Raw genomic sequence first — 14,110 nt, 5'->3', positions numbered from 1 at the left:
ACTCATTCGAATTGCCTATGGAGAGAGAAGATGATCATGCCATAGACTTAGAGCCAGGAGCTTCTCCTCCATGTAGAGCCCCATATAGGATGAACAGGATAGAAATGGAGGAGGTAGAAAAACAAATTGAAGATCTGTTGCAAAAAGGCCTGATTCGACCAAGCAGTTTGGAGCACCTGTATTATTGGTTAAGAAGAAGGATGAATCATATCGTATGTGTATAGATTACCGTGCTTTGAATAAACTTACGATTAAGAACCGGTATCCGATTCCAAGAGTGGATGATTTATTGGATATGCTTAAAGGTGCTAAAGTTTTTTAGCAAATTGGATTTGAAATCTGGTTATCATCAACTTCGTATGAAAGCTGGGGATGAACATAAGACTGCTTTTCGCACTCTCACTGGACATTATGAGTTTTTGGTCATGCCTTTTGGCCTAACTAATGCTCCAGCCACTTTTAGTAGGCTGATGAGAAGGGTTTTGCGACCCTACTTGGGAAAATTTGTCATAGTCTTTTTTGATGACATTTTAGTGTTCAGCCAGAATGAGGAAGAGCATAAGGATCACCTTGCTAAGGTGATGGAGCTCCTAAGGAAGGATCGATTGTTCCTAAATACCAAGAAGAGTGAGTTCTTCAAGACAGAAATAGAGTATTTGGGACACATTGTGTCTGCCGAGGGAATTCGGGTTGACCCTAAAAAGGTCAAGGCCATAATTGAATGGCCAATACCCAAAAACATACATGAGCTGAGATCCTTCCTAGGGATGTGTAGTTATTATCGCAGATTCATTAAGAATATTGCACGTCTTGCTTCCCCACTAACAGATTTGTTGAAGAAGCATTCCTTGTATGAGTGGGGAGAGGTTCACCAAGTAGATTTTGAGGAGCTTAAGAGAACATTGGTGACTGCACCAGTGTTAACACTTCCGGACATGGACAAAGAGTTCTTTGTTGTATGTACGGATGCAAGTGGTACCTCGATTGGGGCAGTGTTGATGCAAGGAGGGCATCCCATTGCTTATGAGAGTAGAAAACTTCAAGGGGCTGAATTGAAATATATCACGTTAGGAGTTATTGGCAGTCATTCATGCTCTAAAGTTATGGAAGCATTATTTATATGGTTCTGCTTTCAAGATTAAGACTGACCATCAAAGTATCAAGCACTTGTTTTCTCAACCCATTGTCACTTCAAGGCAAATCAAATGGGCTGAATATATTCAATCCTTTGGGCAACCAAATATCGAATATCAGCTAGGAAAGGAGAATTTAGTAGCTGATGCTTTGAGTAGACGGCCCCAAGTTAATCACGTTTCTGTGATTAAGGAGAAATCATTAGGAGCAATGGTTGAAGCTTATCCTTTAGATGAGGACTTTGCTGACATTTATGGGAAGATTCAGCGTAATGAGGTCGGGGATTTAGAGGCTTATTCCATCGTGGATGGATACTTATTCTTGGGACGTGCCATATGTGTACCCAAAACATTTCGGTATCTAGTCATGAGTGAGTTACATGCGAGTCCATATTCTGGACATAGAGGCATTAGAGGGACCATTGACAATATTGAGAGATACTTCCATTGGCCTAAACTTCGCAAAGAAGTTTCGACCTTTGTTCAACAATGTGACGTATGTCAGCGCATTAAATCTGACACAAGTAAGACTGCTGGTCTTTTGCAGCCTTTGCCTATTCCTTCGGAAAGGTGGGAACACATTACAATGGATTTTGTGTCTGGTTTCCCCAAGGTTGGTCAGTTTGAGCAGATTTTCACTGTTATAGATAGGTTGAGTAAACAAGCTCATTTTATTCCCTGTAAAAAAGAGTTGTCTGCTCTTGAAACAGCAAGGTTACTCATTAGGGAAATCTTCAGGTTACATGGGTTACCAAAATCCATTGTATCCGATAATGATGGCCGTTTCATTAGCAACTTTTGGACAGCCCTATTAGAGAATCTCGGAACCAAACTGAAATTTACTACAGCCTTCCATCCTCAAGGAGACGGATTTCAGCAGCTTTATATCCAGAAGAAGGATCTAGAGCGTATGAGCTGAAGTTACCAGCCCACTGGCATATGAAGAACATCTTTCATGTGAGCAATTTGAAGAGATACCATGGCGATACTTCTCCGTTTTTGGATACTCAGCATCAAGAAGAACCTGAACTTGAAGATGGGACTGAAGTTCTTACTCCGGAACAGATCGTGTACCATAAAGAGAAGAGTACTCGTGGAAAGAAGAGATAAATGTATTTACTGAAGTTTAAAAACCAGCCAGCTAGTGATGCACAATGGATGGAAGAAGAGTTCTTTACAGATTTTCCACAGATACTCGCAGATTACAAAGAGGCGATGCAATGGCAGAAGTAACAAGAGAAAGTGCACGTAAGAGGAAGAGACAAGCAATAATCCAGAAGAGGACTTCCGCTCATTCAAGCAGGAGGGAGTGTCATGACAAGAGAAATGATTATTTAGTTAATTAATAGTCATTAGAACTTTATTATTGTTAGGCGCCAATTTGATGGTGCGGTTATATGTTTGTATTTATGATCGATCAAGCGGTGTAAATAGTACCGCCAAAACTATGTAACATTGGCCAATGATTAGTAATAAAGATGTGTACACACGTGTCTAGGTCCTAGGGGCAATAGGAAAGGGAAAGGGTGCATTAGAGTGCATTGAATGGTAGATGCATGGGTCATAGGCTAAGGATAGGTGTAAATGGGAAGATGGAACTTGAGTGATCTCAAGGGACATTAATGAAAGGGTATCACCCTTTCATTGTGAATCTCACGTTGCATTCTCTCTACCACATTGCATTCATCCGTCATCTCTCTCCCACCTTGCATGTAGGTCGAAAAAGAAACAAGTACTCTCACGAGGGCGCTCTTCCCCATTGGAGGGCCAATCAGCATTCAAATTCTGCATGCATTGCACACATTTGCATTTTCGAAAAGTGTGGATCTTCACATATGATTTAATTATCATAGGTGGAAGATCCAGGAAGTCAAAGGACTCCTGGAGCTGGAGTTCGAAATGACAAATTTGGAACTTCTTTATTTCCTGGCATAGACGTCTGGCACAAGAATGACAACATTTTCATTTGTCAAGAGAGATACTGTCAGGAGGTACTGACAAGATTTCAGATGCAGGATTCCAAAGAAGCACCAATTCCAATGGAGGTCGGGACAAAGCGGAGCAATGAGAACACGTCTCAGTTGGTCGATGCAGCAGTCTACCGAGGATCACATGAAGGATGGATTTAGTGTTCTCAGGTACCTCAGAGCCATAACCAGCCATGGGATCACATATCGATCCTTCTTCGACAGCACCTATGGCCATCTACAGTGACGGAGTATCACCCGATGGATTCCTCCAGTTGTTCCAGCAGTACATCCAGCTCCCTGGAGATCATGTTACATCTAGGGGTTGAGAGGTGGTGTTGGAGGTCAGCATCTCCTGATGTATCATGGTTAGGTTAGGTCAGAGAGGGCCTTTGTTGTGGGTGTGTCTGCCTCCCTGTGTGGGTAGTGTAGGCTAGGGCTGAGGGTATATCCCGGCATGTGGATGGCCAGGCCGTTGTGGCAGATCCTGGTTGATCCTGTGCCCCAGATGGTCTGCATATCTGAGGTGGTTCTGTCCTGCCCTGTTCAGAGGCAGTACAGGGTTATTGCAGCCTGGTCGTGTGCCGCGTGGCAACCCCTTTTGAGGCACCTAGGTCAGGGCCAATGTAGGGGGCCTGTGTGGCCACCCTTGGGGCAGTAGACTGGCGGGTTTCTAAGCATATACTGGCTGAGATGGGCTTGCCTACCAGCTGGTCGGTCACCTAGGCTCGATGTTCAGCCCCCATATGGCAGAGGGAGCAGCCCCTTTTATGGCCTGCCTGAGGCAGGGGGTAAGCCTCTTATAGGGCCCCTCTTATGCAGTAGGGGGGTCAGCCTTGGAGCAGGTGGGTCGGCCCACATAGGCCTTCAGGTCGGCCTGTTGACCAGCTGACTGGGGGGGGGGGGGGGCCTGGAGTGCCTATTTATAGGCCCCCTCCCTCATGTGTCTTCGCATCTCAGTGGAGGATCAGTCTTACCTCTCAATGGCGGTTTTCCCCAGCAGTTCAAGGATCTTTTCTTGAGATCCCTTGCAGTCTCTCATCTCTTTCTCTCCTTTCAGTCCAGTTTGTGTGTGGTTTGCTCTCTCTCTCTCTCTCTCTCTGTGTAAGCCCGTCGCTCAGGCCATCGCTCAGTCGGCCGCTCAGCTTGTCGTTCAACTCCCGTCAGCACCTCGTTGCTCAGCTTGTCATTCAGCACCTCGTTGTTCAACGCCCTTCAGCAGGCCGCTGGTAAGGCTTGACTCCAATAGTTCGTCGTTCAGCAGCCCAACACAAATGAGAGTGAGAGTGTGAGTGTGAGTGTGTGTGTGTGTGTATTTTCACAGTTTTCTCCCCCAAAAAAAGTTCACCCCAAAAAAAAAGTGTGCATGTTGCTTGTTTTTTGTCACAAACATGTTGATAGATAGTAGATAGAGAGATGGATAACAAGCATTCACATGCACATACACCTTAATTTTTATAGATTTATTGGATATTGAAGAGGGAATCTTCCCTAGATTTAGTTACCTAGGTTTCATCTTCTAAATTTCCAAATTTTGGCATCTAGGCTTCAGATCTGTGTTCACTATTATGTCAACAGGTCCACACTTTCAATTGTTTCAAGTTTCTGCCGCCGCCGGTTCCAGGTCACCATTGCCGTATGAACCCTAGCTGCCTCCAGGGATCTGGACTGCCTCTGCCTCGGGTTGTTTAACAGCAAGAACTAACCCACCCCAAGTTGGGCTGAACCCTTGGCCTAGCTTGGGGGTTAGCTCTAGCAAAGGGTTTCTTAGAGCAGGCCACCAGATGGAGTTCGCAAAAACAAAGCTTTTAGCCATGACCCCAGTCAGCCAAAAGCCCTCTTATGCCTCCATTACCTTGACACCCTCTCCCTATGCCTTGACCTACCATAGATTCCAGAGTAAACTCGATCCACACAAGCAGATTTACTTCCTACAGCGTGAACTCAGAGATGAAAAGCTCCGCATTGCTTCCCTGGAGAAGACAGTTTCGGAAATGAAAAGCAAGGAAGAATTCGAGAAGTTCTACAGCAATGCAGTATAGCAGCACCTGCACCATAGCTTGTACAGGAATTGGTTTACACTCAGTTCAATTCTATTAAAATAAATTCACAGCAACATTGAATTCCAAGATCAATAAGTCTGATGTCTATGAGGAGGGAAAAGAGCAAGAAACCAGGGCTGGGAATAACGGGATTATATGCATAGGACTGCCACTTTGAAACGTGGAAGTATGAATTTGAACATCTCAAGAAGACAATCTGGGATCCGGGAGATATAACAGGCAAGAATAATCTTTCAAGACAAGACAACAAGGAATAAAGTCCTCAAACAAACCAACAGATTGAGAGGTACTAGAAAATGGATTTCAGAGGAGCTCACCCCGATTTAGCTCAGGGCAAAAACTGCAGAATTGAAAAAAGTAAAAGAAGCTCGAGAGGAGGGAAAATGGCCAGTATAGCACCAATCAAAGATTTCAACTCTAGACCCAAAGACTCTCAGTCTAAAATTGATGTAATGAAGGCCACTTCACATAAATATTATTAGACTCTAGTAATGTGCTGAATAATTCGAGCTGAGATGCCTTGTGCACTCCTTGGGAGCGGAGGAGTATCAAACCAAAGCCGAAGAGCTGGAGGTCTCTGTCACCAAGCTCAAGGATGAGCTTTCTGCTAGTGAATCCCTGGTCCAAACCCTCATGGACCAGTTGGATAAGGCAGAATCCAACCTTCGCACTGCAGAAGAACGCAGGGCGCAAGCTGAGGAGCAGCAAGCCAGACTCAGGGAGGGAATCGACAGGCAGATCCAAACCCTCCAGGATCTCTTGGCACAAGAGCCTGGCTTTACCGTCACCATGCAGATAGAAAACGAGCGCATGTGTACCTCTGGCCGCCCGGAGGAATCCGCGTTGGAAGATAGGGAGCAACAGGAGTTCCAGATGTACTGGGAGGGCTCCGCCCAACTCGCCACATACACTCTTGTCCCACGCATTGTCCCCCAAACCCTACAAATGCACTTCGACGCCCTCCGTGCACAAAACCACGTCTTCCACAGACCCCAACGCTCACCTTCCTCCCAATGCACTCCAAACAATCCTCTGTTGCAATCCCGACCATTGGCGCCCCATCCTCGCCATGTCATACTTCTCTCTCGATCTTCAGCCTGCCAGCCTCTCCCTCCTCCGACCTTCAGACCCTTGCTGCCCACCCCATCCTGCTCAACTTCCAAGCATGGTGCCGGGTCCCCCAATTATCCATAGGACAATGACGTGATGCAACTAGCCAAGCCCGATAAACTCAGCCCATGGGTCTACACTCCCAACGGCCTCCAAGCCGATATCAACTGGATGCAGACCTACGGCCGAGCATCAGATGTCCAAATGCAAGGGCACCTAGTTGCATACCGCTCCACCGCCTATCATCCTCTCTCCGACTCTCAGAGATGTAAATGTTTCCTCTTGGATGTGTACTTTGTCTCATGGTTCCATGAGGGCTTTTGCAGATGTTAATCTCTCTCTCTCTCTCTCTCTCTAGACCTGGTTATTCATGAGGAGCAGGACGAGGTGCAGGACCATGAGCACAGAGATAGCCCATCTTGCGAGAGAGCACCGATGGTTCCACCCCGAGGATGTACATATGACATGATCCGGCAGCACCGCAGGATGATCTTACACAGAGGCCGTACCCGTCGCTTTATTTCTAGACGACGGAGGATGATGGCAGATTTTCGAGGAGATTGCTCCATGGAGACTTGGCACCGCCAGCAGCCCACTTGACACTTGCCCAGATCTTCACACTCATGGCAGGAGGCATGGTCGATGGCCATGACTTCCATCATTTCTTTGGATCACAGACCCCTTAGGGAAGACGATGTTCCTCATATTTCATATTTTACATTTTGTATCTAGGCATTTTGGTACTCTATTTCATTTCATTTTGTATCTAGGATTTTTGTAGCCATTTTTGGCATCTTAGCTGTATTACGACGAGGCCACCTAGTTGGCGCATCGTTGATGATGTATTTTTCTTTCAGATGATTTTGTGTCCCATAGGCCATGTATGGCCTTCCGTGGACCTTTAATAAAATTTCTTTCTTTCTTTCTTTCTCTTTCTGTTCAGTTTACACTGCACTTCTCACAAGAGGGACCCCCCCTACCCCATTATGGGCGCTTATCCAAGGGCTATTTATAAATATCTTTGAGACACAGACATAATGTTGTGGGTAATCCTTCCACAATCCTCATTAAATTGAGTTACTTGGATGATTGTTCATCCTAGAGATGCCAGTGTTAAATCATTTCTCCTTCAGAATCTTTTAATCAAAGGGAATACACCTGCACATAATAGTCACTTTTGGATTGTTAATAACTGAAATTGCATTATGCTTCTGAGAGGACCTTTGCTGTTCTAAGTAGGGAATTTCAGAACTTAAAAAGGGGTGAAACTGGAAATTTTTGACGAGTGGTAGTTGAACTGAGAAGTGGGGATTTTCAGCCTGTCAAGTGCTGCAAGAGGGAACAAGTGGTGGAAGCAGCCGAGTGTTTAGGGGAGCTATTGCACATATCGAATGAGTTCTCCTTTCTCCAACCAATTGCCATCTTCATGGCCACCGCATGGCACTGCTGAAACCTGACTTGACGAAATGTTCTCATATTTGCCATCTATCTTGCGTTGTCTCTCTTTTACTCTCTTGGACCCTTTGTCTAAATATGTGAGTCAATCTAAGTTAGCAAATATCTGTAACTTTGGCAGGTATGGTTAGATTTAGGTCTATTGACGCTCTCTAACAAGTTTGGCATTGCATAAAAATTGCCTAATTTTACAATGTTCTGAAATAGCAAGTTTAAATTAATTTTAGTGAGTGAGTTTGTTGACTGTCTCTACAATTTGAGCATTGTAAAAAATGTCAAAATTTACCAAGTTACTTTAGAAAAGTAACTTTTTTGAAAACTTTTTCTTGGACTCTATCTGACTGGAACTGCTATAATCCCTTATGTATTTCTACACATCATTAATGGAAGGAAAATTAGCTTCTTCTCGGAATGCTGTTATAATCCCTTTTGCATTTTCTACACACCATTGATGGAAGGGGAATTAGCTTCTTCTCAGAAAGATGATAACCCCACATTTGTGTTCAATTCCATTAGGAGAATCATTATACATCTGTTTGCAGTGGAAAATGGTCTGCTGTTATAATCGCTTATGCATTTTCTACACATCATTGATGGAAGGGAAATTAGCTTCCATTAGCGAATGCCCTTCAGCAGTGCTGCAAGTGCGAGAAAGACTCTTGAGTTTTTCTGAAATTACTCGGTCGACGTTAGAGACAAGGAGGTAGAATTTATTTTCGAAACTCCTTGGAATAGTGTCTATCTAGAAATACCTTGGTCTCAAACTTGGATCCTATTGCGATTCCACATTGAAAAGTAAGTCTTCGAAGAAAGAAAGCCCCTGCAAAACAGATGTACAATGATTCTGTATATTTGCGCTATCCTTAGCAAAGACGATTTTGTCATCCGTATGTAGGAGCAGTAGCCCTTCAGATGCCAACCCTTGTTCTCCCCATCTGCCATGCCTCAACTACATTAATAAGGCCACAGAGAGAGAGAGAGAGAGAGAGAGAGAGAGAGAGAGAGAGAGACAGAGAGCTTATGGTTAATTTGTTGCAGATGAATTCACAAGGGCACCAGTAAATTTCTGTGCAAATGACCCACTACAGAATGAAAGACCCATTGACCCCATCTCAGATGTTCCCATCACTGAAGTAAACCATTTACTGTTTAATTGAGGTAAATAACTCTCAAATTTATTTTCATGAGTTTTGTGAGGGGTGATGTGCATGAACAAGCTGAAGCGCTGATAAACCTGAACGACCTCCGTTTTTATAGACAAGAGGCAAAAGAAACTTAGGTGGATGCCATTTGGGAGCAGCTATTGATAAGTTTACAATAGCTTCACCTTATATTATAGTTCAATAGAAGTAATATACATCATCACATTGAGACTCCGGTTCTGAGAGACTGTTTCCTTGGGCAGCTGTGGTATTTGTTACTCAGGTGGACATGTAGCCCAGTATTGTGGTTTTGTGCTCATTGTCATCTCAACGAAGGGGGGGGGCTATGATGTCCCTCGTAGGTGGGAGGTTGCCTCACATGTTTTGTTTCAATGGCTGCTTTTGATGATCTTGGTACAGGCTCTTTTTTTCAGAGAAAGAACATTCTATCAATTAATTCCTTAGTGACTTGGGACAGGATAAAATTCTGCTGTAGTAAACTGCCGGTGCGCTTGATTCAAAGTTGTAAAAGGGGTTCTTTTGTAGGTGACGACCTTTATTTGATTTCCAAATATATATATCTGCACCATCTAATCCAGGCAGGTCAGGAAAAGGCGAATTTCTTATGCTAAAAAGAAGGTTAAACTTGATAAATTTAGGTGCAAATAGTTTAGTGTTTTGACGTTGGAACTATGTTTAAGAACGCATAAGGTTCGGTTCCAATGGTTCTTTGACAAGATTGGAGTATTACGTTGCATCTTTCCGTTGCAAAGCATCTATACCTTAGCTTATAGAACAAAATATAGAGCTTCTAACATTGAATTCAAAGGAAAGAAAAAATAGGAATCACGACCTTAGATTATGGATAATTGTTTTCAATATGGTTTGCACTCCAATTCTCTATAACTTCAAGCACATTGGATGTTCCCATGGTCATATGTATTTTGTATCCACACTCGATTCCAAAGGAATCCATGCCCCATGATTATCCCTTGCAAAACCTATTACTTAATAAGTCTCAACCTAGTGCACTTTGTCATCACTAGGACTCGCAATTTTAATAAGAACTCAACCTAGCTAACTCACAAATCCAATGATATCCTAGTGCGTTTGCAAAGCATCAATACCATAATATTTCATAACGAAGTTTACATAGCCCATATTTTAAAATTAGTAACTCGATAAGATCAATACGATTATGCATCACCAGTGTACATGGAAGCTTTCATTGAAGACCATTGTTGTCATCTAGTAATGCATCCTTGCTAGCTTGCCATTTCCATGCAAACCTAATAACTACTCACTCACACACAAGTAGTACGCTTCATGGTTGACTAGCATCTCTAGGAGTTACTACTTGAAAGAAAAGGAATGTTCAACCTAGCTATCTAAATCCAAGAAAGGTCTAGGATGGATTCTTGTAATTTTTGGGACTTTGGACTATTTTTTCTAAGGGAAAGAGAATACACAAATTTGGGACTCACTAAGAGGAAGGATAACCGAAGTGGAGGGCAAGCAGGACTGGGAGGTGAGGAAGATGGGGATAAAGTGGAGGATCTAGTAATCGATGGAAGAGAGCATATGGGGAGAGGTGGGTGTTGGGGTGATTGCAGTTCTACTAGGGTAGAGGCTCTCTTACCAATAGGGAGCTAATGTGATTTCTTACAAATTTATTAGGGACTTTACTAATTCTTGAATTGCTACTTGTATGGGTGCTTTATTCTCACTTGTACAGTGTCAGCCTTGTTAGAAGATATGTGTGTGTGTGTGTCTGTAGGAATTCGTAGTAGTAGTGAGTAAGTCTTCTATTTAGAAAACACACACGCATGCACACATACAAGCATGCACATGCACGCACGCATGTAAAATTTATAATGCTCCTTGTTTCTCCTTATCGTACTATGAACAACAACAATAATTTGTTTGCCATGGATGTTGAGAGTTCATGCTCAACATCATGTGATCATGTGTGCATAGCACCATCACGTGATCATATGTGCATAGCACTAACCTTATAGAGTGCTATAAAGGAAAGGGTTAGCTTCCCTAACCCTAACCCTAAAAGGGTTTGTATATATTCTATTTTTTCAACTAATTCTAGTGTACAGTTAGTCATTTGTGGTGTGCTCTCTAGCTGTGCCCTCTCTCCTCATCTCCACTCTTCTCCTCTCCCCTCTTCATATTTTGTCATGGTATCAGAGCATGGTTCTGCCTTCCGTTGAGGCGCCATCCTTCTTGTGAGAGTGATTGAGAGATTGAGAGATTGTGAGATTGAGTGTTCCATTCTCTTCCGTTGAGAGAAAATTCCGTCCATCGGAAGAAGATTTCTGTCATTTGTTCTTGAGAGATTTCCGTCATTGAGAGAGTAAGAGAGATCCATTTCATGAAAGATTCATTGAGCATAAGAGAGTCCCTTGAGTAGTTTCTTTGTGAGGATCCATGTGAGGAGAGATTTGAAAGGTTTGAGAGAAAGAGCCGAAGCTCTACTGGTTTTGAGAGGAAAGAGAGTTGATTTGCTATCCACAAGCGGATGCTTCTTCAACAAGCACCTCAGCTCCAGCGCGAGCAAGTGGACTAGAAGAAGCAGCATCAACCGAGCTCCTTCCTCAACATCAAGGCAGCCCAAGGCTCACTGGCTTCACACACAGTCTGGTAGCCTCTTCAATTCCTCTACAGCAGTAGCCGCCAGCTCCAACGACGAGCTCTTCTATCGACCAACGCGCCATCTACAAGTCCTACGACCGACCGCATATGGAGCTGTTGCCAGAGCTTAGATCTGATCACACGATGATTCCAAGCTCCCGCACGCTTCCACTGTCGGAAACTCTCACTTCACCTCGCAGATTTTGACAGAACGAGCTTCCAACCTTCGCAGAGCTTCGCCGTAGCGACCCACGGACGAGCTTCCAGCTGCACGTAAAGATTGACAGAGAAACTGTCGGAAACTCTCAGCTGCGACTGTCGGAAACTCTCACCGAAGAGCTTCAACGTAGAGATTGACAGGAGAGTTTCCAGGCTTCAACGTAGAGATTGACGGAAGAGCTCCCGAAGAGCTTCGACGTAAAGATTTGACGGAAGAAGAGCTCGAAGTTTTGAACGTAAAAGATCCAAACTCCCATTTGGAAAATCCACAGAAAGCCTTTCGTAAGAGGAGGTCACAGGTTGGAAGAAGGCTACGCAGCGGCGGCTTCTCCAACGACCAGTTTTTTTTTTTTCTCAACAAACGATCGTAGAAGACGACGGAATCCCGAGATTCCGTCGGCATCTCCAAAGATTCCGATCGTCCTCCTTGTGACACGTGGCCCTTATCCATCTGCCACGTCATCAGCCAATCCTATCTGCCACGTCATCACCGACTGCCACGTCAGCACCGACTGCCACGTCATCACCGACTGCCACGTCAGCACTGACACATCATCTGCCACGTCATCTGGCCACGTCATCTGCCACGTCATCTGGCCACGTCATCTGCCACGTCATCTGGCCACGTCATCTGCCACGTCATTTGGCCACGTCATCTGCCACGTCACTTGTGCCACGTCATCTGTGCCACGTCATCATTGCCACGTCATCATTGCCACGTCATTAGTGACACCTCAGCACTGCCACCTCAGCACAGAGCTTCACTGGCACACCTCTTGCTAATCACAGTGCCACATCATCACTGCATGTGACTCACAGTGACACATCATCATTGAGCACCATTTGCACTCCTTTTGCCCCTCCACATAGATCAAGTCATATCTCTTGATCCAGGAAGAATTTGAGGGTGCTCCAAAAAGGAAAGTCGCTCGATTTTTTGTGCTCTACGCGCTCGTTACATCACGCGCACATTTCGGCGCAAGTTACACTCACATTTAAGCCTCGCCAACAAAACCACTTCCTTCACGCACATTTGCCTCTACATCGACGCATCTGACCCAGCACTTAAAAAGAACAAAGGAAAAGGAATTATTTGCTGCTCTTTCATCGATCGACGGTTGGTTTAGATCTAGATCAGAGTAGACTAGATCGCCATAGAGGGGACGCTTTGAATTCCCCAAGTTGCCAATCTAAGCCATGCCCGAAATTCCCGACTAGTACCTACTCGGAGTCAGTCCATACGCTCACATCCGATTTCACATCATTACATTACCTGAAATCTTACGTTCATCAGTTCAGTGAGCAGACTTCAGAGTTCAGAGGCATTGCAGATTGATTCAGTGGGCAGATAGCACTTGATTTCACACACACATGCCACCATTGTAAAGCCTAGTTGGCTATCTCACGGCATCGTGCACATCATTTTTCAGCCTTGTAAAGCCTCTTGGCTATTCCCGGCATCATTGCCACAAGCCTTGTAATACAGGTCAGATCTTATTTACTGCAGTTCTATCTTCACCGACGGTACAGAGATTTCACTTGGCATCTTCAGTGTATTTGCAGTTGATTCATACAGAGTTTTTCCAGGACATTTTTTGAGTACATTGTTTGCACCATGTCGACTAGCAACCTCAATCTGGAGGCATCTGCTAAGTTAGACAACTCCAATTACGGTACATGGAAATACCGAATGGAGACCATTCTTGTGCTTCAGGACAAATGGGAGTATGTTGATGGATCCATACCTAGACCATTGGCCGATCCAGCCACCAGTAGCTCTACTCCATCTGTTGTCACAGCACCAGCAACGGGATCTACATCGGGATCTACATCTACACAAACAGTTTCCGCACCAGTAGCAGATCCTGCTATTGCCCGAGCTCAAGCAGAATGGGATAAGAAAGACAAGTATGCCTATCACCTGATCAAGCAGAATGTGCAAGATGTCATGCTAGCACAGCTCAACACAGTCAAGACATCAAAAGAAGCATGGGATATGTTCGCAGCTCTCTACGAGTCCAAGAACACATCCAGGATTCTCACCCTGAGAAACCAGATCAACCAGAGTTTCCGCAACAGCAATGAAACCGGTCATGCTTATGTACTCCGCATCAAAGACTACAACAATCAACTTGCAGCAGCAGGAGAGACTATGAATCCCGCAGAAATGGTTCAAGTAATCCTGAATGGACTAGGAGAAGGATATGAGAATCTGGTCCAGAGTATTGCCATCCAACGGCAAATTCCAACACTTGAAGAACTTCAGTCAGTTCTACTTGGTGAAGAACTCAGGACTCAGGCCATTCAAGCACGTAAAGGTCATTCTAATGATCAGGCATTCACAGCTTCAGACAGAAGCAGAGGCAAAGGCAGAAACA

At 44.4% G+C, this 14,110-nt stretch overlaps 1 protein-coding gene across 6 annotated transcripts in view; it reads left to right on the top strand.

Annotated features, from left to right (window-relative positions):
- The window catches only part of LOC147887442 (phosphatidylinositol N-acetylglucosaminyltransferase subunit P-like), a 53,168-nt gene extending 43,707 nt beyond the window's left edge, over window positions 1-9,461 (top strand). For 2 of the 6 annotated variants that reach the window (XM_087394500.1, XM_087394501.1), the window contains exons 4-5: window positions 8,767-8,885; window positions 9,132-9,461. In XM_087394500.1, coding sequence (XP_087250626.1) covers window positions 8,767-8,885 — 119 coding nt within the window. In that variant the 3' untranslated portion in view covers window positions 9,132-9,461. Of the gene's footprint in view, window positions 1-7,591; window positions 7,788-8,766 lie in introns of those variants that run through there. The other 4 variants (XM_087394498.1, XM_087394497.1, XM_087394496.1 and 1 more) reach the window with 4 other exon arrangements.
- The last annotated feature ends 4,649 nt before the right edge of the window (window positions 9,462-14,110 follow it).

This window comes from Dipteris shenzhenensis, chromosome 23 (assembly GCF_047967505.1).
Source record: "Dipteris shenzhenensis isolate YYH24624 ecotype China chromosome 23, Dip_SZ_1.0, whole genome shotgun sequence".
Classification (NCBI taxonomy): domain Eukaryota; kingdom Viridiplantae; phylum Streptophyta; class Polypodiopsida; order Gleicheniales; family Dipteridaceae; genus Dipteris; species Dipteris shenzhenensis.
The sequence above is the reverse complement of the archived record's forward strand: the minus strand, read 5'-3'. Positions and strand labels throughout refer to the sequence as shown.